General features: G+C 45.7%; 1 protein-coding gene across 1 annotated transcript; it reads left to right on the forward strand.

Annotated features, from left to right (window-relative positions):
• The first annotated feature begins 21583 nt into the window (after nt 1–21583).
• Nucleotides 21584–24963, forward strand: LOC147331136 (uncharacterized). Its single transcript, XM_086294299.1, has one exon. It carries the CDS (start codon nt 21615–21617, stop codon nt 23163–23165), a length of 1551 nt encoding a protein of 516 aa, XP_086150425.1. The 5' UTR covers nt 21584–21614; the 3' UTR covers nt 23166–24963.
• Nucleotides 24964–25180: the final 217 nt, after the last annotated feature.

The raw sequence follows: 25180 nt of genomic DNA on the forward strand, positions 1-25180 counted from the left end.
GACACTAAATTTAGCTTTAATTTAACTGTCAATGGACTTATTTAATGTTTTCTTTTATGGTTACATCACAAGCTTTAATCGATCTGTAAAGGGTCAGAGGACTATCAAAGTCTATTTATATCACAAGTGCACAATTTTATATTTTCAAAGGCAAACCTTTAGTAACTAATGAGAATTTTTAGGTAAATACTCTTTCCATTTGTTAAATTAAAATGTCCCTTTAAATGTTCACTGTATATCATAGTAACTCAGCTCCATTTTATATTAGTCTTATTATTATTATTATTTGGAAACTTTTTGAGCAGTTTCTTTAAGCAGACCAGTTATGTTTGTTTCCTAGATATAAAAGGAAACATACAGATCTTTTATACAGATAGCAGCTATACAGAGAGAGGGAGAGATGATGTGGGCAAATTGTGATTCATGCATTAGGTCACATACGAAGAAACTAACTTATGGGATACAAGGTAATTAAGGAGGTGTTTTGTAAATGCTTGAAGTCAGATCTGATTCCAATTTGCCAGAAAGAACTAATAAATGTGTCACTTTTACTCTTTGAATGCGCCTTGGCTTCTCTAATGACAGTTGTTACCGATTTAACCTCAGCTAGCTCTATAATTAACTGGTTGATTTTCAGATGCTCTGTAGCTGCATCAATGCAAAGACTGGGACTATCTTAATATGTGAGAGTGCAATAAAGCTGTGTCTCTTCAGTCAGCATGAGCACTAAAAGTGCTTGTTACGCACAAATTATAAGCTAGTTGTGTGGTCATTAACGACTCTTAATATGCACGTGTCTTGTTTATGATGCTGACTGCAATTAGCTCTAATTTAAGGGGTTTGATGTATGAGTAATGGTGAGTCACTGGGACCAGCAGTAGGGATAATGATAAAGGTTGCTTAATATGAGGCCATGTTTTGAGTTATGATGCATTTAGGAGGCTGTAACAATGTTATTTAACATTTACAAGTCTACCACTCCTAATAATCCATGAGGATGTCTTAAATTTATATGACTAAAGTATTATAATGGGATTTAAAAAAGCTCTCACCCCGTGCTTACTCAAAGCTTGTAATGACACAAGCTGAAAACTTCTTGACTTCATGTTAAGAGATTCACAGAAAGCTAAGGGTGAGCCACAGACAATCAACCGTCCTTTGTTACACTCAGGGAGGTTAAATACAGAATATCCTGGTTTTCTGTTGACAGGATGCTGTACCTTCTCCTCTAAGTGCTGTACACAGAGCGGCGCTATTCAAGCTCATAAACAGCAGTTCCATTTAGCCAAGCACTGATGCCATGTTGTCCCACTTTCATGGATGGCCTTAATCTCTGCCCTTAGCTGAAGCAGATTAATCTCTACAGTGCTGACATTATCTCCTGTTCAACACTGTGACACTGGACACAGGAGGAACTCCTCAGATCCTCACTTCTCTATGCTGAAGCATCATGTCTAATGCCTCTGGATGTTGATCAGAGTATAACTGTGATTCATACTGTTCACATCTGAGATGCATTCCAGTAACACCATTTTATAAGTGTTAAAATACCAAGTCATAAAATATGCATAATAGCTTTCTGATACAAATGGATGAGATTTTTGCCCTACACTATTTATTTTATAGTGGGCTCATAGGTGATTAAAGACTGTAACCTCTAATTTTAACTTAAAAATGTCATTCAGTTACAACTATAAACCTCATAGGATGTATTCAGGAATTTTGTGAGTTTTCTGCTCAGTACCTTGACATGTACACCTGGTATTTAAATCCCAAAGTACATGCCAAGCTGACTAATGAAGGGTACAGCATAGGGTGGCAAATACATACAACCCTGTGTGACTTCTAATGTTGGTAGTTTGGCTAAATAACCATCAGGATCCTGCTGCTGCAGTCTGGCAAATATTTTCCAAGCATAACCTTATTTATAATAATAATAATACATTTTATTTGAAAGCGCCTTTCAAAACACTTAAGGTCACTGTACATATTAGAATAAAAAGCAACATAAAAGCAAGCAGTTTACACAATCATAAAAGCACAAGACATAAAACAAATTTAAAAGAGCAGAGTGGAGAGGTTATGTGGGATAAGCTATTTTGAAACAAGTGCGTTTTGAGTTGGGACTTAAAGAGAGAGAAGGAAGAGATATTTCTTAAATCAGGAGGTAGGGAATTCCAGAGTCGTGGAGCAGAGCAGCTGAAAGCCCTGCTCCCCATGGTGGCAAGATGGGGGGAGGGGACGGAGAGTGAAGAAGTAGATCTGAGACAACGAGATGGGGTGTGATCTTAACCAGATCAGAAAGATATGGAGGGGAGAGATGATGAATAGCCTTAAATGTGTACAAGAGTATTTTAAAATTGATACGATATTTGACCGGGAAACCATGAAGCTGCTGCAGAACAGGAGTAATGTGGTGGATAGAAGGGGTCCTGGTGATGATATGGGCAGCAGAGTTCTGGATGCGTTGAAGCTTGTGGATGGATTTTTGAGTAAGACCAAAAAGAAGTGAATTACAATAATCAATCCGGGAAGTAACAAGGCTATGGATAAGAATGGCAGTGGCATGTGGGGTGAGAAAAGGACGGAGACGATCAATGTTGCGCAATTGAAAATATGCAGACCGAGTAACATTATTAATGTGTGAATTGAAAGTACTGTCGAGGATGACACCCAAACTTTTCACAGAGGAAGAAACAAAGACCGGCGAGTTATTGATAGTGACAGAGAAACAGTTGGTTCTGGATAATGTTGATTTAGTGCCTACCAAGAGGAGCTTGGATTTATTACTAATGAGTTTGAGAAAATTAGAAGAGAACCATGAATTTAGTTCGGCTAAGCAGAGGGTGAGGGAGGATGGGGGAAGAGCAGAATCAGGTTTAGTGGACAGATAAAGCTGGGTGTCATCGGCATAACAGTGAAACTGGATATTGTATTTACGGAAAATGTGTCCAAGCGGTAGAAGGTAGATAATGCAAAGAAGGGGCCCCAGGACAGATCCCTGACGCACGCCAGTGGTCAGAGGAAAGGGCTGAGAAGTAAAGGATTTGAGTTGAATGAACTGGGTGCGATCAGATAGGTATGATTTAAACCAGTCTAGTGGAGTATGGGAGAGACCGATGGAGGCTAGCCTACTGAGAAGAATGGAGTGAAAAATAGTGTCGAAGGCAGCGCTCAGATCGAGGAGAATAAGAATGGAAAGTAAACTGGAGTCAGCTGCCATAAGAAGATCATTGGTTATTTTTATTAGTGCTGTTTCAGTGCTACGGGAGGGGCGAAGACCAGACTGATATATCAGAAAATAGATATATCACAAAAGATTATCATAATAATGACGGAAGACAGTGAATGTTTGTTCCTTTGGAAAACATGTTTTCTCATATGATAAAGGTTCTTTGTCTTTGTATATCCCATTGTTGCAGTCTTCACACTCTCCTATTCAAATAGATAAACAGTGACACTGCATTGTGTTCAGGCTTTGAACTGTGCTCATTTGAAGAAGGAGGAAATGGCAGGAATTGGTGACAGGTGCTTGCTCCAGCACTCTTTGGCGCTTCTTTCCAAGCTTCTCCATTACATTTGATCATTTCAATAAAAGTTTCCTTTTTCATTTCAAAAACGCTCTCTTTAAAATGTAATTATTGCGAAAGATGTAATTTATAGAGAATGCAAAACATTAAATAATAATACAGCATCAAGTCTATTGTGGCGAGCTCAGACAAGGAGCAGACAGAGGTATCGTTTGGTCTTGCTTCCCGCAGAGTCAGCCAGGGAGCACAGCCAGGTATTAGCATTCAACAGACGAACACACCACGCTAACACAACCGCTCGGCGCAGCTCTAGCGTAACAACAAAAAAAGGTGCTCTCTCCACCCAGAAACACACAGTCGCAGAGAGAGATGGCGCCGGTGAGGTCGGCTGCCGTCACGACTGCTCCGACCACTTTTTCTTTGTCTTTGTTTTTTAAGTTAGTTTTCAGCGTTTCTAAATCGGCAAAATCATCACCATTGGGTACATTAGGTATGACAGTGACACTCTTGTTTCTATTGGTATACAATGTACTCACAATTCGAAGTTTTTAACTCCGGATCCGAGCTGGCCGAGTGAAATCTCGAGGGAGAACAAAGGGAAGCGGCGGCGGCCTAGAGGGAAGCGAGCCGGCGTCAGGAACAGGCTGAGAGCTCGTGCACACCGCACACCTCTGCCTAGCATCCTGCTCGCCAACGTCCAGTCACTGGAGAACAAGCTTGACGACCTCAGGGCCAGGGTAAAGTTCCAGAGAGACATTCGGGACTGCAATCTCCTCTGCTTCACCGAGACATGGCTGAACCCAGCGGTGCCGGACCACGCCATCCAGCCGGCCGAGTTCTTCTCGGTTCACCGCATGGACAGGACACGGGACTCGGGGAAGTCAAGGGGAGGCGGCGTGTGTTTAATGGTGAACAACAACTGGTGCAACAGTGCGAACGTTGTTCCTCTCACACGCTCCTGCACACCAAATCTGGAACTACTGTCCATCATGTGTCGTCCTTTTTATCTACCTCGGGAATTTACATCGGTCATTGTAAGTGCCGTTTATATTCCACCACAAGCGGACACGGTCACCGCCTTATGCGAGCTGCATGAGGCACTCACACAGCACCAGACACAACACCGGGACGCTGCGCTTATTGTGACGGGGGACTTTAATAGCGCCAACCTCAAACGCGCAGCGCCGAACTTTTATCAACACATCACCTGCCCCACCAGGGGTGAAAGGACACTGGACCACTGCTACACTACGGTCAAGGACGGCTACAAGGCACAATCCCGCCCCCCGTTTGGCAAATCTGATCACGCCGCCATCTTCCTCATGCCAAAATGCAAACAAAGGCTGAAACAGGAAGTTCCGGTTCAGAGGAAGGTCGCGCGCTGGACGGATCAATCGGTGGCCGCGTTACAGGACGCACTCGATGACGCAGACTGGGGCATGTTCAGAAACAGCTCCGACGATGACGTCAACGTGTTTACGGAAGCGGTTGTGGGATTCATCGGGAAACTAGCGGATGATACCGTGGAGACAAAGACTATCACAACGTTTCCCAACCAGAAGCCGTGGGTGGATAAAACCATCCGCGACGCTCTGAGATCCCGCACCGCTGCCTACAACACGGGACTCATGACGGGGGACATGGACCCGTACAAAGCCGCGTCATATAACGTGCGGAGGGCGGTGAAAGAGGCGAAGCAGCGCTACGGGAGGAAACTAGAGTCACAACTCCAACAGAGTGACTCTAGGAGCCTGTGGCGGGGACTAAGGACAATAACGGACTATAAAGCACCAACAACCGGTATGACGAACGCGGCCGTGACTCTGGCAGACGAGCTGAACACTTTCTATGCTCGCTTCGAGGCTGCAGCTAAGGTAAATGGTAAATGGTAAATGGCCTGTATTTATATAGCGCTTTTCTAGTCCCTAAGGACCCCAAAGCGCTTTACACAACCTGTCATCCACCCATTCACACACACATTCACACACTGGTGATGGCAAGCTACAATGTAGCCACAGCCACCAAGGTCTCCAACAATGCTAGTGTTAGCGGCGCTAACGGCTGCAGACAGGAAGATACTGCCAGCACCGGAAACGTGCTCGTCATCTCCGAGCATGAAGTAAGGAGAGCCTTCAAGAGAGTGAACACCAGGAAAGCAGCAGGACCAGACGGCATCCCAGGTCGTATCCTAAGAGACTGCGCATACCAGCTAGCTCCTGTGTTCACTGAGATATTCAACATCTCTTTATCTCAGTCGGTGATCCCCACATGCTTCAAAGAGTCCATCATTGTTCCTGTCCCGAAGAAACCCCACCCTGCTTCTCTCAATGACTATCGCCCTGTAGCCCTCACCTCAGTAGTGATGAAGTGCTTTGAACGCCTGGTCAGAGACTTCATCATTTCTTCACTACCAGACACACTGGACCCACTACAGTTCGCTTACCGCCCAAATCGTTCCACAGACGATGCCATCTCTCATCTCCTCCACACATCACTCACTCACTTGGACACTAGAAGGGGGAATTATGTTAAAATGCTCTTCATAGACTACAGCTCTGCATTTAACACCATAATTCCCTCCACACTCACCACCAAGCTGGAGCATCTGGGACTCAGCTCATCTATGTGTCAGTGGATCTCCAACTTCCTAACTGGCAGACCACAGGCAGTAAGGATGGGCGGACATGTCTCAGCCTCCACCACTCTCAGCACTGGAGCCCCCCAGGGGTGTGTTCTGAGCCCCCTGCTGTACTCTTTGTACACATATGACTGTGTGGCCACTACCAGCTCCACCACCATCATCAAGTTTGCTGACGACACCGTCGTGGTGGGCCTGATCTCTGATAACAACGAGACGGCCTACCTGAAGGAGATTAGGAATTTGGAGAACTGGTGCCAGAGGAACAACCTCCTTCTAAACATCAGTAAGACAAAGGAGCTGATAGTGGACTTCAGCACTAAGCAGGAGAGGAACTACCAGACCCCCGTCATCAACGAGTGCCCAGTGGAGAGAGTGGACAGCTTCAAATACCTCGGAGTTCACATCACGCAGGACCTGTCATGGTCCTGTCACATCAACACCGTGGTGAAAAAGGCCCGACAGCGTCTCTACCACCTCAGACGCTTGAGAGACTTCCAACTGCCCTCCAAGGTGCTCAGGAACTTTTACTCCTGCACCATAGAGAGCATCCTGGCGGGAAACATCTTAACCTGGTTCGGGAACAGCACCATGCAGGACAGACGAGCTCTACAGAGGGTTGTGCGGTCAGCTGAGCGCACCATCCGCTCCGAGCTCCCTGACCTGCACTCAATCTACAGCAGGCAGTGCTGGACCAAGGCCAGGAAGATCGTGAAGGACCTCAGCCATCCCAACAACAGACTGTTCTCTCTGTTGAGGTCAGGAAAGCGATTCCGCTCCCTGAAGACCAACACAGAGAGACTGAGGAGGAGCTTCTTCCCGCAGGCGATACGGTCTCTCAATCACACCACCACACAGTACTGACCCACACATATGGTTCTTACACACACACTGGACATTCTGGACTTTGGTTTTGCACAACACTGGTCACTATATTCTTCATTTCCGGTTAATACTTGTACAGCTGCTGTTATTGTGTATATATTTATTTATATTTAGATTACTTCATACATTCTTATATAGTTCTATATTGTGTATTGTGTATTTTGTTGTACAGTTATTTTATTTTCAACTTTAATTTATATATTTATCTTTATCTTATTCTTCCCAGTTAAATTTACCCTTCATTCTAATTTGTGTTGTACAGTTATTTCATTTTTAACCTTAATTTATATTTTATTCCTTCCTAGTTAAATTTACCCTTTTTAATTTTTCATATTTATTTCCTATCTTATTCATAGCCTTTTCCTTTTTTGTTTTCTTTAGGTCACGAGCAGTTGTCCAAGCATTTCACTACATATCGTACTGTGTATGACTGTGTACGTGACAAATAAAATTTGAATTTGAATTTGAATTTGAGAGAGAGAGCGTCACCTGTAACCATGGCAACATAACGCTGCCACCTGGAACAACAGAACATAGCTGTCAAAACAAAACCCCAAACAGCCCTGACCCGCTACATAGCCCCCACCTAAGGGGTCAGTCATCTGACAACCCCATTACCCAACACAAAGTCCTGCAAATGTCTTTCGGTGCACAGACCGTTCTCGACCGGCGGGGTAAGACTCACTCGGATCAGAACATGGGGTGCCACCAGCACCCCCTGCCCCAGCGGGTGCTGGAGCGAGCGGTCGGTACGGTGAGAGTTTGTCCTGGTGCAACACCACCATGTGCCCCAGGCCTGGCATGCGGACCCGGTACACCACTTCTATTAGCCGCTCCACAACCTCCGCCGGCCCTTGCCAGTGACTGCAGAGCTTGGGGGGACACTCCTCCCTTGTGAACCGGGCAGTACACCCAAACCTTGTCACCAGGCACAAAAGCTCCCCCTCGGCACCTGGTGTTGCAGGCTCCTTTCAGTCGAACTCTGGTGCTGGCCTGGGCCTGGCGGGTGTAGTCATGAACAACCCGCGGCCACTCCCTCCACCTCCTGTAGCAGTCCATGGCCACCAACATGCGCCGGTTCCCTGCCTCTGTGACGGGGAAAAGCTCTAGGACGTCTACTCCCACTCTCTCCATCGGGGCCCCCACCCGATGCTGCTGCAGGGGGGCAGTGGAGCGTTGAGTGGGGCCCTCCGTGCCGTGCATGTGTCACCGCAGTGCACATGAAGTTCCACATCTCGTCAACAACCAGGCCAGTAGAACCGTCCCCTGAGACAGCGGAGAGTTTTGGCATTCCCATAGCGGCTGACTGCCACCGAGCCGTGGACAAGAATAGAATAGAATAGAATAGAATAGCCTTTATTGTCATTGTACAGAGTACAACGAAATTGGAGTGCCACTCCCTTGGTGCAAGTTTCAATAATAAATATAAATGTAAAATATAAAAGGTACAAAAAAAACAATCGTAAGTACTCAAACAATAGTATGTACAATATATACAGGATAGCAGCATTAATATAATATAAGCTTAAGTACCTGCGACCGAGGCACCAACAGCTGCAGGAGACCCTTGCCCTGACCGGGGGCCTGCCATCTCCGGTATAAGAGGCCGTTGTGAGTTTTCAGATTGTTGTACTGGGAGTAGTAGGCCTTCACTTCAGGCCCCTGTCCTGACACCCTTGTCCAGCCTGGGCGTCGTGCCGCCTCCCACATGTCAGTTCTCTCCTCCTTCACTGTCATCAGCTGGGTGTCGGTGGGCGACCAACCCATCAGTGGCCCGGACGTTCCAGGGAGCACACCAGGTCGTATTAGGGAAATGGTAGACCACGTGTTCACCAGGGCCCGGCAGGGCTGGTCCTCAAATCAGCAGCTCAGGTAGAGTCCCTTGAGGTGCCCAGCTAGGCCCACCACCATGCATTGTTCTTGGAGGGGGGCAGGAAGCTGGAGCGGTGGTCCTCTTGCTACACTGCTCCCCCTCTCGTTTCCCTGAGGCCACATAGTTCTGGTCTTTGGGGCGGGCGCCAGGCAGTCGCGCGGCACTTGGCCAGGCTCATCGCACCAGTAGCAGTAGTCAGTCGACGGGGACGCCTCCAGCGCACCGAGGGCTGCAGCTGACATATCTCCGCGGCCTCCCCCACCCCGTTGCAGTCTGCGGCTCTGATTTGGGGGTAGTTTGGGGGGGTCTGCTGCTGGTTAGGTCGCGAGGCGAGCACCAGCTCGACCCTTTCGGCCTCAAGGAGCGCCTCACGAAGAGTTCGAGGCATGGCCAGCTGGATGTGTTGGCGCAGCCGCTCTGGAAAGAGTCCTCGCAGAAAAGCATGCAGGCTAAGCTCCTCACAGGCTGCTGCTGGGAACTCCGGGTAGCCACGACGAGCATATAGCAACACATCAGCTGCAAAGGTTCCCAGGCTCTCCCCTGCCCGACGGCTCCAGTTGGTCAGCTGCTCCCTGCTCTGATCAGTGGAGTGCCACTGCCCAAATTGCCTCTCTAGTGCCATGGTGAGGGCCTGGAGCTCATGCTGCTCTGCCGGGGATAGGTCAAGCAGTACCTGCAGTGCATCTCATTCAAATGCTAGCGCTAGGTGCGTAGCGGCCTCTTCGTCGCTCCAGCCACTATGCCTCGCTGCTAGCCGTACTTGTGAGAGGTAGGGCTCTAGCGGGGTTAGTCCGTTGTATTTCGGTACCTTAGCTGGCGTTGTAGGCATCACTGCTCGCTGTCGGGGGCTCGACGTATCGGTCGCCAGAGGCAGCCCACGAAGCATTGTCCTAGTGTCTGTCACAATGGGCCGCTGCTCCTCGACGGCTTGCTCCAGCCTCTGTATATCTCTCTCTGTTCCAGCGAGGGTGAGCTATCCTGTCACAGCGCGGTACGCTGGTATGTTAGTTAGAGCAGGGCCCAAGAGCAGACATAGGCAAAGAGACGTGACATGACTTAACAAAATGCAAGCCTTTATTATGGCTGATAACAGAAGGCAAAACAAAAGCTGAGACGAGTGCAGGCAAGACAACCAAACTGGAAAACAGACTAAGAAAAACCTATGAAACTGTGATAAAGCTATGAAACTTCGAGAACTAATTCTATGACTGTGACTATGAGAACTGTGACGACTATGACGAGACACAACTGAGAAGGTTACACAGACGACGCGACACAGACTGAATGAAACACAGAGACTAAATACACATAAGGGATGATCAAGGGAAGTGGCACATGGGAGCACAGCTGACACACATTAACCTAATGACAGGACAGGGGAAGTGAAACTAAATGCAATGAACAAAGAACAGAGGACTCTTTCAAAATAAAACAGGAAACATGATGAGACAGACCAAACAACATGGGCTTGACAACATGAGACGTGGAACACAAAGGGCAAATGAGACTAAGATCCAGGGGAAGAGGAAATGAGGAGATCCAATAAACAGAACTAAGGCTGAACAACTTAGGGCTTTAAGAGAGCTAGATGAGCTTAACCCAAACAATAAATGACAAAACCCAAAGACTCAAGTTCTAACTAATACTGCAAAAACAAGAACTTAACATTTCCCCATACTAAAAACAGAAATACACAATATACAATGAACTTAAAATGCTGGAGCACAGACCCAGCCATGACACTATCCCACTTCTGACACCAATGTGGCGAGCTCAGACAAGGAGCAGACAGAGGTATCGTTTGGTCTTGCTTCCCGCAGAGTCAGCCAGGGAGCATAGCCGTTTATTAACATTCAACAGACGAACACACCACGCTAACACAACCGCTTGGCGCAGCTCTAGCGTAACAACAAAAAAAGGTGCTCTCTCCACCCAGAAACACACAGTCGCAGAGAGAGAGAGAGAGCGTCACCTGTAACCATGGCAACATAACGCTGCCACCTGGAACAACAGAACATAGCTGTCAAAACAAAACCCCAAACAGCCCTGACCCGCTACACTATGATCCATTCTGAGAAACAAAGACACCTATCTTTTTCTATCAAGTGAGACTATGAGCTGTTTTTGTGGCTCAAAATTCACTAAAGTAATATGTGGGAAATCATCATTACACAAAGGAGCAAACTTTGCTGAGAGTGGATAAGTTGTAATTAGTTAGAGAACCCTGGAAGTCATGAAGGTGGTGAATTGTTTTGGAATCAAAATGGTCAAATAAACATCTAATTAAAGTTTCAACTTCACAAACACTTGCCAAGTGTTTAAGGGTGCTTATTTAATGGCATAGCACTTTTCTTGTCTTTTTAACCACTCAGAGCACTTTGGATTACAAACTACATATAGCCAAGTTTTGTTTTTGGAGACATGCATTGTAAACGTATCAGTCTTTAAAGGACTTTGGGTCAGCTTCTGTTGTTTAAATGTGCTCAGGTTATAAAAAAAATGGACGCGACAGTCAACAAGATTCAGACATTTTTCATGTTGCATGTTTGAGGTATTTTTCTTTCCCACTAACAACACATGCAACACAGTTCAGTGGGCTACATATTACACTTAGAGGATAGAAACAAAGTATCAATCCTATCACACTAATATCACTCAAACATAAAGAATACCAGCATTGGTATCAATACTACTGATATTTGGCTGCATCCCCCCCACCCGCCACTGCTGACCACTGCACCAACATGCTGCCAATATCTGCGTTTAATGTGGAAAGTAGTAATAATAATATCATCAACATCATCAACATCAACAACATCAAATATTATTTTCAGAATAAAAGTAATTTTTTAACTGCCTTGTTGTACAATAAATTCAAAGTTGTATTATATATATATATATATATAAAAAAAAAAAACACCCAGCACGCCCCTGCGGGCGGTTTATCCTTCAAGCTCGGGTCCTCTACCAGAGGCCTGGGAGCTTGAGGGTCCTGCGCAGTATCTTAGCTGTTCCCAGGACTGCGCTCTTCTGGACAGAGATCTCCGATGTTATTCCCGGGATCTGCTGGAGCCACTCGCCTAGCTTGGGAGTCACCGCACCTAGTGCTCCGATTACCACGGGGACCACCGTTACCTTCACCCTCCACATCCTCTCGAGCTCTTCTCTGAGCCCTTGGTATTTCTCCAGCTTCTCGTGTTCCTTCTTCCTGATATTGCTGTCATTCGGAACCGCTACATCGATCACTACGGCCGTCTTCTTCTGTTTGTCTACCACCACTATGTCCGGTTGGTTAGCCACCACCATTTTGTCCGTCTGTATCTGGAAGTCCCACAGGATCTTAGCTCGGTCATTCTCCACCACCCTTGGGGGCATCTCCCATTTTGACCTCGGGACTTCCAGGTTATACTCGGCACAGATGTTCCTGTACACTATGCCGGCCACTTGGTTATGGCGTTCCATGTATGCCTTGCCTGCTAGCATCTTGCACCCTGCTGTTATGTGCTGGATTGTCTCTGGGGCATCTTTACACAGCCTGCACCTGGGGTCTTGCCTGGTGTGATAGACCCCAGCCTCTATGGATCTTGTACTCAGAGCTTGTTCTTGTGCTGCCATGATTAGTGCCTCTGTGCTGTCTTTCAGTCCAGCTTTGTCCAGCCACTGGTAGGATTTCTGGATATCAGCCACCTCCTCTATCTGCCGGTGGTACATACCGTGCAGGGGCCTGTCCTTCCATGATGGTTCCTCGTCTCCCTCCTCTTTCTTGGGTTTCTGTTGCCTGAGGTATTCACTGAGCACTCGGTCAGTTGGGGCCATCTTCCCAATGTATTCTTGGATGTTCCTTGTCTCATCCTGGACTGTGGTGCTGACACTCACCAGTCCCCGGCCCCCTTCGTTCCGCTTAGCGTACAGCCTCAGGGTGCTGGACTTGGGGTGAAACCCTCCATGCATGGTCAGGAGCTTTCTTGTCTTTATGTCAGTGGCTTCTATCTCCTCCTTTGGCCAGCCTATTACCCCAGCAGGGTACCTGATCACGGGCAGGGCGTACGTGTTGATGGCCCGGATCTTGTTCTTACCATTCAGCTGACTCCTCAGGACTTGCCTGACCCTCTGCAGGTACTTGGTGGTTGCAGCCTTTCTAGCGGCCTCTTCATGGTTCCCATTTGCCTGCGGGATCCCCAGGTACTTGTAACTGTCCTCTATGTCTGCAATGTTGCCTTCTGGTAGTTCAATCCCCTCAGTTCTGACTACCTTCCCTCTCTTTGTTACCATCCGACTACACTTCTCCAGTCCGAACGACATTCCAATGTCATTGCTGTATAGCCTGGTAGTGTGGATCAGTGAATCGATGTCTCGTTCACTCTTGGCATACAGCTTGATGTCATCCATGTACAGGAGGTGGCTGACAACTGCTCCGTTCCGTAGTCGGTATCCGTAGCCAGTCTTGTTAATGATCTCACTGAGGGGGTTCAGGCCTATGCAGAACAGCAGTGGGGACAGAGCATCTCCTTGGTAGATCCCGCACTTGATGGTAACTTGTGCTATGGGCTTGGAGTTGGCCTCTAGTGTTGTACGCCACATCCCCATTGAGTTCCTGATGAAGGCTCTTAGGGTCCCATTGATCTTGTACAATTCTAGGCATTCCAGTATCCAGCTGTGGGGCATTGAGTCATAGGCCTTCTTGTAATCAATCCAGGCAGTGCACAGGTTGGTCAGTCTGGTCTTGCAGTCTCGGCTGATTGTTCTGTCTACCAGTAGCTGGTGTTTTGCACCTCTGGTGTTCTTGCCAATTCCTTTCTGTGTCCCGCTCATGTATTGACCCATGTGCCTGTTCATCTTAGCCGATATGATGCCTGACAGGAGCTTCCATGTAGTACTGAGGCAGGTTATTGGTCGGTAGTTGGAGGGGACCGGTCCCTTCTTGGGGTCCTTGGGGATCAGGACCGTCCGGCCTTCGGTTAGCCATTCCGGGTGTCTCTCGTTAACTAGCAGCTGGTTCATTTGTGCTGCCAGACGCTCGTGGAGTGCAGTCAGCTTCTTCAGCCAGTAGGCGTGAACCATGTCGGGCCCTGGTGCTGTCCAACTCTTCATACTGGAGACCCTTTCTTGGATATCTGCCACTGTGATGGTTACTGGACCCTGTTCAGGGAGGTCGCTGTGGTCTGCCCTCAGATCCACTAGCCACTGAGCATTGCCGTTATGGGTTGCATCCTTCTCCCATATGCTCTTCCAGTATTGCTCCGTCTCCAGCCTTGGTGGTGCTGTTCTCTTATTGTTCCCTTGCCACTGAGAGTACACCTTTGCTGGTTCTGTGGAGAACAGCTGGTTTATTCTCCTGCCTTCTATCTCTCTGGTGTACCTCCTCAAGCGGCTGGCCAAGGCTGTGAGTCTTTGCTTGGCAACTCCAAGAACTAATATATATATATGTATACATATATGTATACATATATGTATATGTATGTATATATGTATATGTATACATATATATATGTATACAGTGGGGCAAAAAAGTATTTAGTCAGCCACCGATTGTGCAAGTTCCCCCACCTAAAATGATGACAGAGGTCAGTAATTTGCACCAGAGGTACACTTCAACTGTGAGAGACAGAATGTGAAAAAAAAATCCATGAATCCACATGGTAGGATTTGTAAAGAATTTATTCGTAAATCAGGGTGGAAAATAAGTATTTGGTCAATAACAAAAATACAACTCAATACTTTGTAACATAACCTTTGTTGGCAATAACAGAGGTCAAACGTTTACTATAGGTCTTTACCAGGTTTGCACACACAGTAGCTGGTATTTTGGCCCATTCCTCCATGCAGATCTTCTCGAGAGCAGTGATGTTTTGGGGCTGTCGCCGAGCAACACGGACTTTCAACTCCCGCCACAGATTTTCTATGGGGTTGAGGTCTGGAGACTGGCTAGGCCACTCCAGGACTTTCAAATGCTTCTTACGGAGCCACTCCTTTGTTGCCCGGGCGGTGTGTTTTGGATCATTGTCATGTTGGAAGACCCAGCCTCGTTTCATCTTCAAAGTTCTCACTGATGGAAGGAGGTTCTGGCTCAAAATCTCACGATACATGGCCCCATTCATTCTGTCCTTAACACGGATCAGTCGTCCTGTCCCCTTGGCAGAAAAACAGCCCCATAGCATGATGTTTCCATCCCCATGCTTCACAGTAGGTATGGTGTTCTTGGGATGCAACTCAGTATTCTTCTTCCTCCAAACACGACGAGTTGAGTTTATACGAAAAAGTTCTACTTTGGTTTCATCTGACCACATGACATTCTCCCAATCCTCTGCTGTATCATCCATGTGCTCTCTGGCAAACTTCAGACGGGCCTGGACATGCACTGGCTTCAGCAGCGGAACACGTCTGGCACTGCGGGATTTGATTCCCTGCCGTTGTAGTGTGTTACTGATGGTGACCTTTGTTACTTTGGTCCCAGCTCTCTGCAGGTCATTCACCAGGTCCCCCCGTGTGGTTCTGGGATCTTTGCTCACCGTTCTCATGATCATTTTGACCCCACGGGATGAGATCTTGCGTGGAGCCCCAGATCGAGGGAGATTATCAGTGGTCTTGTATGTCTTCCATTTTCTGATGATTGCTCCCACAGTTGATTTTTTCACACCAAGCTGCTTGCCTATTGTAGATTCACTCTTCCCAGTCTGGTGCAGGTCTACAATACTTTTCCTGGTGTCCTTCGAAAGCTCTTTGGTCTTGGCCATGGCGGAGTTTGGAGTCTGACTGTTTGAGGCTGTGGACAGGTGTCTTTTATACAGATGATGAGTTCAAACAGGTGCCATTCATACAGGTAACGAGTGGGGGACAGAAAAGCGTCTTACAGAAGACGTTACAGGTCTGTGAGAGCCAGAGATTTTCCTTGTTTGAGGTGACCAAATACTTATTTTCCACCCTAATTTACGAATAAATTCTTTACAAATCCTACCATGTGAATTCATGGATTTTTTTTTCACATTCTGTCTCTCACAGTTGAAGTGTACCTCTGGTGCAAATTACTGACCTCTGTCATCATTTTAAGTGGGGGAACTTGCACAATCGGTGGCTGACTAAATACTTTTTTGCCCCACTGTATGTATATATGTATATGTATATGTACGTATATATATATATATATATATATATATATATTAGGGGTGCAACGATATTCGTATTGATATTGAACCGTTCGATACAGTGCTTTCGGTTCGGTACGCATATGTATCGAACAATACAACATTTGTAATTTATTTTATCAATTTTCCTTCTGACGATGCTGTCTGTGTTGAGCGCTCAGTGAATCTGCGTTCGACTACTCCGCCTAGGCTGCACTGTCCAGCGCAGATCCACTGAGCGCTCAACACAGACAGCATAGTCAGAAGGAAGAGTGCAGGGCAAGCTAGCGAGACAGAAGTTAAGCTCTCCTTTTAACATGGACCTCCCCCACCCTCATTCAGATCTGGCGTTTGGAATTATTTTGGTTTTCATGTGACGTATGACCAGTGTTGGGACTAACGCGTTATTAAGTAACGCGTTACAGTAACTACGTTATTATTGTGGTAACGAGCACGGTAACTAGTTATTATGCCAAAATCAGGAACGCGTTACTCGTTACTGGGGTTTAGATAGGGTCGTTACTCGTTACTTCGTGTGGTGGCTATCGCGGAGCTTCCACAGATTCAGTAACATTAGCAAGTGGTGGAGGCAGCAGGTGGATGAAGGGAAAGGGACGCAGAAGGAAAAGAGACCCGAGGCGGCCGTCGGTCCAAGTGTGAACTGAACTTCAGGTAAGAAGTTATGACCTGCAGTCTCTCTGGGTCAGATATGAACCAAGTTTAGGTGGAGTTTATTTTCGTTGTGCTGACTTTTTCCGTACTGCGTGCTAGCTAGCATGATGGAGTTTCCATACAGCTGGGTGGGTGCTATGAAGTTAATGATGTTGAACTTTATTTTGTTCATAAGTTATTAGAGTTGCCAACCGTCCCGTCTGGTATTCAGAGAAAATATTACGCGTTTCGTATTGAGGTGAAAAGGAACAGTTTGTCCCGGACTTCAGCTACAATGAAAAAGACACAAAGCTGGAGTTATTCTGTGTCTTTGCTGCACAGCTGCCTCTTCTTTCATTCTCCCCCTCCCTCTCCTGTTTCTACTTCAATCATGAAAACTGATCAATGATCAGCTGATCGTCTTTTCTCTCTTGTTTGTTTATCGCCCACTTTGGGCCGAAAGAGGAAACCAGCGGATGTCGCGCTAAACAACAGCAGCACGTTTAAGCTTGATCAGCTGTTGTTAGAATTTATTTAATATTAATTTCTAGTATCAGCTGATGTTTGCTGGAGCCACAGCTGCAAAAAAGCTGCTGGTCATGATGTCGGTTTGGTTATGTGATGAGAGGGAAACATGAAGATGAAACCAGGAGATGTCCTTACTGAATCATCAGAGCTGAACAGGTGATGGAGAAACAGGTTTACCTTTTAGGTGACATGAATGAGTTGAAGGGAAGTTATGAACTGTTTCTGAGAGACAAATAACCCCAGGATCCTTTTTTAGGTAGCTGACAGCTGGTAACTGTGCAGGGGCGGGTCTAGCAAAGTGTTGCCAGGGGGCCAGGTAGGGCATTAACAGGGAGAGGTGGGCACAAAGAAATACTTTTCTTTCTTATTCTCATTTAAAATGTCTCGCTTTTAAAAAATAATTATCTGAATCTTACAACAAACGATTGATAGATTGATGCATATATACCATCAAAACAGTGTACATCACTGTCACAACAGCGTTTGTTTTCATTCAAAGGCTTTATGATTTTTCCTATAATGGTGGGCTAGTCAAAATGCCTGGGCCAATTTTCTGTCCCAGTCCAGCCCTGTATGCAGCTCATCTGCAGTCTGGTGTTGCCTACATCTTCCTATTCAGAAGGCAGAATTTCTGAGTTCTGAGTACAATCGAAAGCACCACGACTGCAGTTTTTGTGTTGGATGTAAAAGGCACACATGACGCTGTGACGTAGGCTAGAATCATGGCAGCAGTCAATGACGGTCCAGGCGTGGGATTTCTCTCGTGGAAATATGCACATTATCTTTTCCTTTCTATTGGTAGGTGGCACAGTGCACTGTGGCAAGTAAGCAAGCTAGAAGACTGGCAAAGTTATGGAAGCAAGAGAATTCTGAGTAAAACCAAAGTTACTTTCCCTAGTAACTAGTTACTTTGAAAGTAACGAGTAACTTGAAGTAACTGAGTTACTTTTGAGAGAAGTAACTAGTAATGTAACTAAGTTACTATTTTAAAGTAACTTACCCAACACTGCGTATGACCCTGAAGGTAAGCGAGTCATGGACTAAAGTAAAACAGTATGTTGAATGTGGCATGCAATGCTCAATTACATTGGTGTGAACTAGTGTGTTAGCGCAGTTAGCTCGTTAACGTGTTGGCCGTCTAGCCCCATGCACGGAGCGATCGGCGGTAGCTCGTTAACGGAGATTTGCCATGTTGTGGCGTTAAGGTCATTTCAACGAGATTAACCTGAAAGCACTAGTGGGAACACAACGAATATGACTGCACATTTACGCCGACATCATCCTAGTGCAAAGACAAGTGGAAGCAGACAAAAAAAAGCAAGCATGCTACTAACTTTAGCCGAGTCATTTAGACAGCTGTTAGCACATGATTCTCCTTATGCTGCTGAGAATATAGCCCAGAAGAAGCGGATAGTATAGCTTTTATTTTGGAAAGAGCCATTTCTCTGTAATAAACTCTCTTTTCCAAAGATGAGTGATTCCTCAATCAGATACAGGGCTTGCAATATCGCTAGCCCGACGTCCCGGAGCTAGCGATTTTTTCAGTCGAGCTACCAAAATCTAGCTCTTCCCTGCCCGTCGGGCTATTGTAGGAAAAATATATGTCAATGCTTTTGCATTCTTTCAGAAATGTAGCTGGGTAATTATGTCATTGGCATCGGTGAGCCACTGTCAATATGTGACATATTGAAGTCGCGTTTGAATTTGCGCTTGTTTTTTTGCTTTCACTTTGCAATCGTGCGAACTGTGTATAGAGAGCGACAGCACTGATCTGTGAGTGATGATAATTTGTGCACCAATTCCTCTGACATCGTCTTATTAATCGTTAGCTTACTATGCAAACATGACAAGTGAAATCTCCCGCAGCAAGCTTAAACATGTGAGAGGTTGATTGCGCAGAGAATCGCTGAGCTTATGTGAGTGCGTGTAAAAGCATTTCAGTTCTGCTGAGCGAAATAAGACAGGTCAGGGTGAAGAAGTGACAGCCAAAGAAAAGCTTACCACAAAACGGAGAAGTTATGACAAATCAGACTATAAGGCAAAAAGAAAGTGCAGCTTTATGGTTTCATGGACAAAATAATTTCTGTGGCTGCAATATGATGAGCTAAATAACCAGGGCTGCACATAAGTGGTCCGCAGGTGCGTATTCGCTGTCAAAATAAAAAATGCGCACAAGGGTTAGGGTTAAATTTAAAAACTGTACTTTTGAGTTAAAATATATATTTATAATTTTAATAAATGACAAATTAAAAAGGCATGAACATTTTTTTTGTATCGAAAAAATATCGAACCGTGACACCAAAGTATCGAACCGAACCGAACCGTGAATTTTGTGTATCGTTGCACCCCTAATATATATATATATATATATATATATATATATATATATATATATATATATATATATATATATGTATATGTATGTATGTATATATGTATGTATATATATGTATATATGTATTGTTATGACCCAGGGTCATTATTTGCGGTACGGTGTTGTTATTGTTTGTATTTGTATTCAGTGTTGCTTGTTTCCAGGTGGAGGCCACCCATTGGTGGAGGAAGGAAAGAGGCCAGCTACAAAAGGGGTTGGACTGGGTCGGCGAGCAGACTTCCTGGTTTCCCGTGAGCTGTGTGTCTGGGGACCGTCGTGGTGTGTGACTGCACGGGGCTGCAATATTAATGCTGAAAAAGGGGTTGTACCTGGGCTTGGTAGCTGTAGGGGTGGGAAGCCGTTTTCTTTTATTCCCCTCTTTTCTCCTGTTTCGGGTAGGGAGACAGGTTAGAGAATTGTATTTTGTTTTGGGATCGTGGGAGGTAAGTTAGCTCTGTTTTTCTTTCTAGTGTGTTTTGTTTGTTGTTTTGGCATCGCCCACCCTGAAGCTCGCTACCTGTTCAGTAAATAAATTAACCAACTCTCGTCATTCTGCCGTGGTGTGATTTTTTTTGTCGTTATTATGTATCGGGTTTATCTTTTTGTTGTGTTGCACCCCGGCTTCGGGCCGGTGTGTAACATAAATGGGGGCTCGTCCGTTTGAGGGATTTCGGGGTCGTTTGTGTGTAGTGGGGTTCGTGTGGGTGTGTGGGGTTTTTTTTGTGTTTTTGGGGGTTGTTTGTGTGGGTGGCCGCGGATGGAGTTTGATGTGGATAAGTTTGCCGAGGCGCCTTCCTTGCAGCAGTTGAGTCGGTGTCGGAGGGAGGATTTGCTGCTTATTGCGGGCCGTTTTGATGTGCGAGCGCCGGCGGGGGTGAAAAAGGATGATTTGCGACAGCTTGTCACGGTGGCTTTGAGCGAGCGGGGTTTGCTGTCGAGCGTGCCGCTTGTTGGTGGGACGGGCGGGGCGGCTATGGAGCCGTTGGCTCCGTTGTCTGTTCCTCCTGTGGCCGCCCCCTCTGTGGCTCCTCCTGCTCCGGTGGTGGGGTCGTCGGCGGAGGAGCTCCAGTTGTTGCTCCGCATTAAGGAGGTGGAGTTGAGTAGTCACCGGTTGGAGGTAGAAGCGATGCATTTGAGGGTGAGGGCGTTGGAGTTGGAGCGCGGACCTCCACCGCGTGCCCCTGACTCTACGCCGCCCACGCCTGCGCCCTCTGTGCTCCCTGCGCCGCCGGCGCCTGGTCCCGCCCCGGCTCTCCGTCAGGATTTTGATGTTGGGAGGCACATTAAATTGGTGCCGCCCTTTTGTGAATCAGAGGTGGAGTCGTTTTTTCCTGCTTTTGAGCGTGTGGCTGCCGCGTTAAAGTGGCCGGAGGAGGTCTGGGTTTTGCTGTTGCAGTGTCGGCTGGTGGGTAGGGCTCAGGAGGTGTGGGCTAGCCTGTCAGCATCTGAGAGCTTAGATTATGGTGTGGTTAAGGCTGCCGTATTGCGTGCTTTTGAGTTGGTGCCTGAAGCGTACCGTCAGAAGTTTCGGCAGTGTGTGAGGGGGGGGGGATCAGACTTATGTGGAGTTTGCGCGCGAGAAGGGTTTGCTCTTTGATCGGTGGTGCCAGGCTAGTGAGGTTAAGGAGTTTGCACAGTTGAAGGAGTTGATGTTATTGGAGGATTTCAAGGGGTGTCTGCCGGAGCGGGTGGTTGTTTATTTGAACGAGCAGAAGGTCGTTTCCCTCGCGAAAGCGGCGGTTCTGGCAGATGAGTTTGCTTTGACGCACAAGAGGGGTTTTTCCCCTCCGTTACGTCGGGGTTCTAGAGTTTTGCCGGAGGTGGGGGGGGGCGTTCTCCCCCGCTCTCGCGGCGTAGCCCTACGGTGGCCGCTGGGGACCGCCGATGTTTTTTTTGTCATGAGCTCGGTCATCTCGTTGCTTCTTGTCCCGTGCTGAGGGCGAGGGAGGGGGCGCGGGCCGACATTTCGGGGGGGGCCGTGCAGTGTTGCTCCGCGGTAACCCGCCCTAGCTTAATGCCGGTTGGCGTCGTTCCGCGGGGGATAGATGAGGTGTTTCGACCGTTTGTTTCGACGGGGTTTTTATCGTTGTCTGGTGATGCGGGGGACCGGGTTCCGATCACCATCTTGAGGGATACAGGGGCGAAGCATTCGGTGGCGCGGCATGGAGTCGTGCCTTTCTCTCAGCAGTCGTACTGTGGTTCTGATTTGCTGGTGTGGGGTATCAAGGTGAGTCTTTTACGCATGCCTCTCCATACGGTTACTTTGACCTCGTCCTTCGTATCGGGCGCTGTGCGGGTGGGGGTTCGAGATCAGCTGCCAATTGAAGGCATTGATCTTGTTTTGGGAAATGACTTGGCCGGGGGAAAAGTGTTTCCGGCTATGCCGGGAGTTATTGAGTGTCCTACTTCGGATCGGTTATGCCAATTCCCGTCAGAGCTGGGTGACCCCACAGTTTATCCGGCATGTGTGGTTACTCGTGCTCAAGCTCGTCGCTTGGGTGGTGAGGTGGACATATCCGAAATGTTTCCGGACGGCTCTGAGCCGCATGATAGTTCTGTTCCGGGGGTAGATGGTGGGACGGCGAAGGTTTTTAGTATGGTGTCGGAGAAGGAGGCAGCAGGTATCCGCAGGTTTGTGTGTGGTCAACTCCGTGACGAGGCAGACCTGAGCACGCTGACCTTGGGAATTTTAAAAAAGAGATATCAGACACACAACAAATGTGACTCATTAAGGCCAGAAGTAAAAACTTTCATGAAACAGGTGGTGCAAGAGGAACTGATGAAAATGCAGGATAATGATGAAAGTGAAAGTGACTCAGAGACTAAGAAGCTCCAGAACAAAAGGAAAAGAGAAAATGGAAATGACGAGGTCATGAGTGAGAGTGAAGATGAATCCTGGGCAAAGAAATCACAAAATAATCATTCAAGCTCATCATCAGAATCTGAGGTTCAAGAGGACAACAAAACAGAAAGTAAGGAAAGCAGCAATGATGAAGAAAATGCCAAATCTCAAGCTGATGGTGAAGAGCCAGAGGTGAAAAAATCACAACAAAAGAGAAATGAAAATCGTCAAATTGACAGTGACGAGTCTTCTGATGAGGAACTCAGTGAGGAAAGCAACTGCAGTGACAGTCCAAAGAAAATGGTGAGAATGAACGTTGAGACAGTAACCAGCAGTAAAGATGAAGGAAGGAGAACACCACTGAGTGATGCAGGAAACGAATCAGATGGAGACTGCAAGTCAGAAACGAGTGACAAAATTAGGAGCGACGAGTCTTCTGACAGTGAAAAAGAAGATACAAAAGTGGAAGAGAAAACCAGTGACCCAGACTCAGTTTCATCACTACCTTCTTTGGAAGATGAAAAAGAAAATAAGACTGATAAAACAAATGATAAAAAGATGAAGAAGAGTGTGAAGAAAGATGAGAGCACCAGAAAACCAAAGTCTGATGACAAATCGGTGGCGAGGCTTGAACGTTATATTGCCCTCTGCGGCGTGAGGAGTGCGCCCCAGGGTGGCTGTGGCTACAATGTAGCTTGCCATCACCAGTGTGTGAATGGGTGAATGACTGGATGTGTAAAGCGCTTTGGGGTACTTAGGGACTAGTAAAGCGCTATATAAATACAGGCCATTTACGTATGTATATGTTTTACTAAAGAAAGTTGTGTTTAAGAATGTAATTGCGGTACTCTTAGATCAATGGTCTAATTTAAAATACCCATAACTAGTTTGTTATTTATTCAGACTCAACTTATATCCTTCTTTGTTTTCAGAAACCTGGTAATAAAGAATTTCTGCTTTTTCCTGCTTTAAATCATTGTGAGTACCTAGGAACAGAAGCATTTGCCAATTACTGTCAAATTACTGCCATACCTGTCATATCTTTTTGAGTAGTATTCATCGGTGTGTTTATTTTACCCAGACAGTTTTCATGGATTTCACAATTAAAAAAAAAAAAGATTTATATACAAATATTTTACATTAAACTGACCACCAATGAAATAGACCTTTTCCACCTGTAGTCATGCTTTAAGTCTGAAAACCAGTGTGTCTGAATATAGTAAATTGACACTGAGAATCAATTCAACAGTCGTGACTGCCTCAAGTTAATGAACACAAAATGATTAGAGAGGTAGACACTTTATTTCTTTCACTATGGCGTTCATCAAGTCTGCAGCATTCCCTCTCCAACTGATTTGAAGAAAACATTGTTAGATAGTGCTAAATGAGTGGCCTGTTCTGTGTCAGTTTTGTGGGAATTGTGGTCTAAGTAACCCCCCCCCCCACCCCCATAAAAAAAATAACAGTCATAGACATTCACACTTTTTATGATATTTTGACTTTTTGTCTGCCACTTATCTAACTTTAGAGCTATAATTTGCCCAGTAGTTAATGACTAAGTACCAGAAAAGATTGTGAAATTTCCATCAGCTATATTTGTGATTTATGACTGATTATCTGAAAAACTGCATCTTTAGTTAGTATTTGAGTTTTAACACCATTGTTAATAATGTGTTCATTTTATATGTTGTTTTTATAATGTGTGCTTTTTCATATCAGCTGTGGAAATATTATAATTTTTAGTTGTAAGCAACCTTTACAGGGTTACAGTGTGTATGAGTACAAATCTCTTGCAGTGCTTTTGACAACAATATTAATTGCTGCATTTAAATGTAGTTTTGAAATGCAAAAATACTACTGCATGTTTATTATATAGTGTGTTGTGATTTGTATTATAATCATAAACCGTTTCATGTGTTCTATAAAATAGACCTGTGTTGAGTCAAAAAAAAAACTTGTTTTAACGGAACAACTTTATTTTTTCTATTACATCAGACACAAATTTAGCAATGGTTTTATTTTGTATTTTTTTTAACTTGTCTGTTAGTACAAGCTGAAAACCTAAATAATATTTTAGAAACACAATAAAAATTGAGTTGTAAAACCTTTATTTGCCCTGGGTCAGATTAGCAGCTTTTCCAGAGTATCCTGCCTCTTGCCCTATGGCAGCTGGGATAGGCAGCCCCCCCATGATGCAAATATGCAAATAACAGGGTGCAAATATTCCAATAACAGGGTGTCATATTCATTGCAGAGATATAAAGTCAGATTATTACTGTGAGCCATGCTTAACAATTTGTATTTACTAATAGTCATATGGATAAACATTTTTCTGTGACTAGATGACCATTTCTTGACCATTTTGCATTTGCATCACTTACTCAATCAGGATTTTGTAAGTAACAGGATCATTTGCTCTAAAAAGCCTATTTTCACGACACAGAATGGTCTGCAGCATTTGAATTGACTACAATTGCTTTCACAGCTTCCCACGCTGTAGCATTTGCATCATTTTTAGATGAGGCACAAGCAAAGTATTTTTTTTCACTGCTCTGTTCATGATTATGTATGCAGTGCCTAAAAAGCGAATGTGATCCTCAAGATGTTCCAAATGTTTTTGCATCTATATAAATTCAACTTTCTTAGTGAACAGCGTAAAGGTTACAATATAGAATTCATAGATGACGGATGTCAGTGTGTGACTGTAGAGCATTGTATCAACTGTTATTTAGGAAGTT

The sequence above is a fragment of the Aulonocara sp. 'chitande type north' Nkhata Bay genome, linkage group LG5 (genome assembly GCF_057382095.1).
Source record: "Aulonocara sp. 'chitande type north' Nkhata Bay isolate Kocher_YH1m ecotype deep benthic linkage group LG5, A_spYH_male_GT1.1, whole genome shotgun sequence".
In the NCBI taxonomy this organism is placed as follows: Eukaryota; Metazoa; Chordata; class Actinopteri; order Cichliformes; family Cichlidae; genus Aulonocara; species Aulonocara sp. 'chitande type north' Nkhata Bay.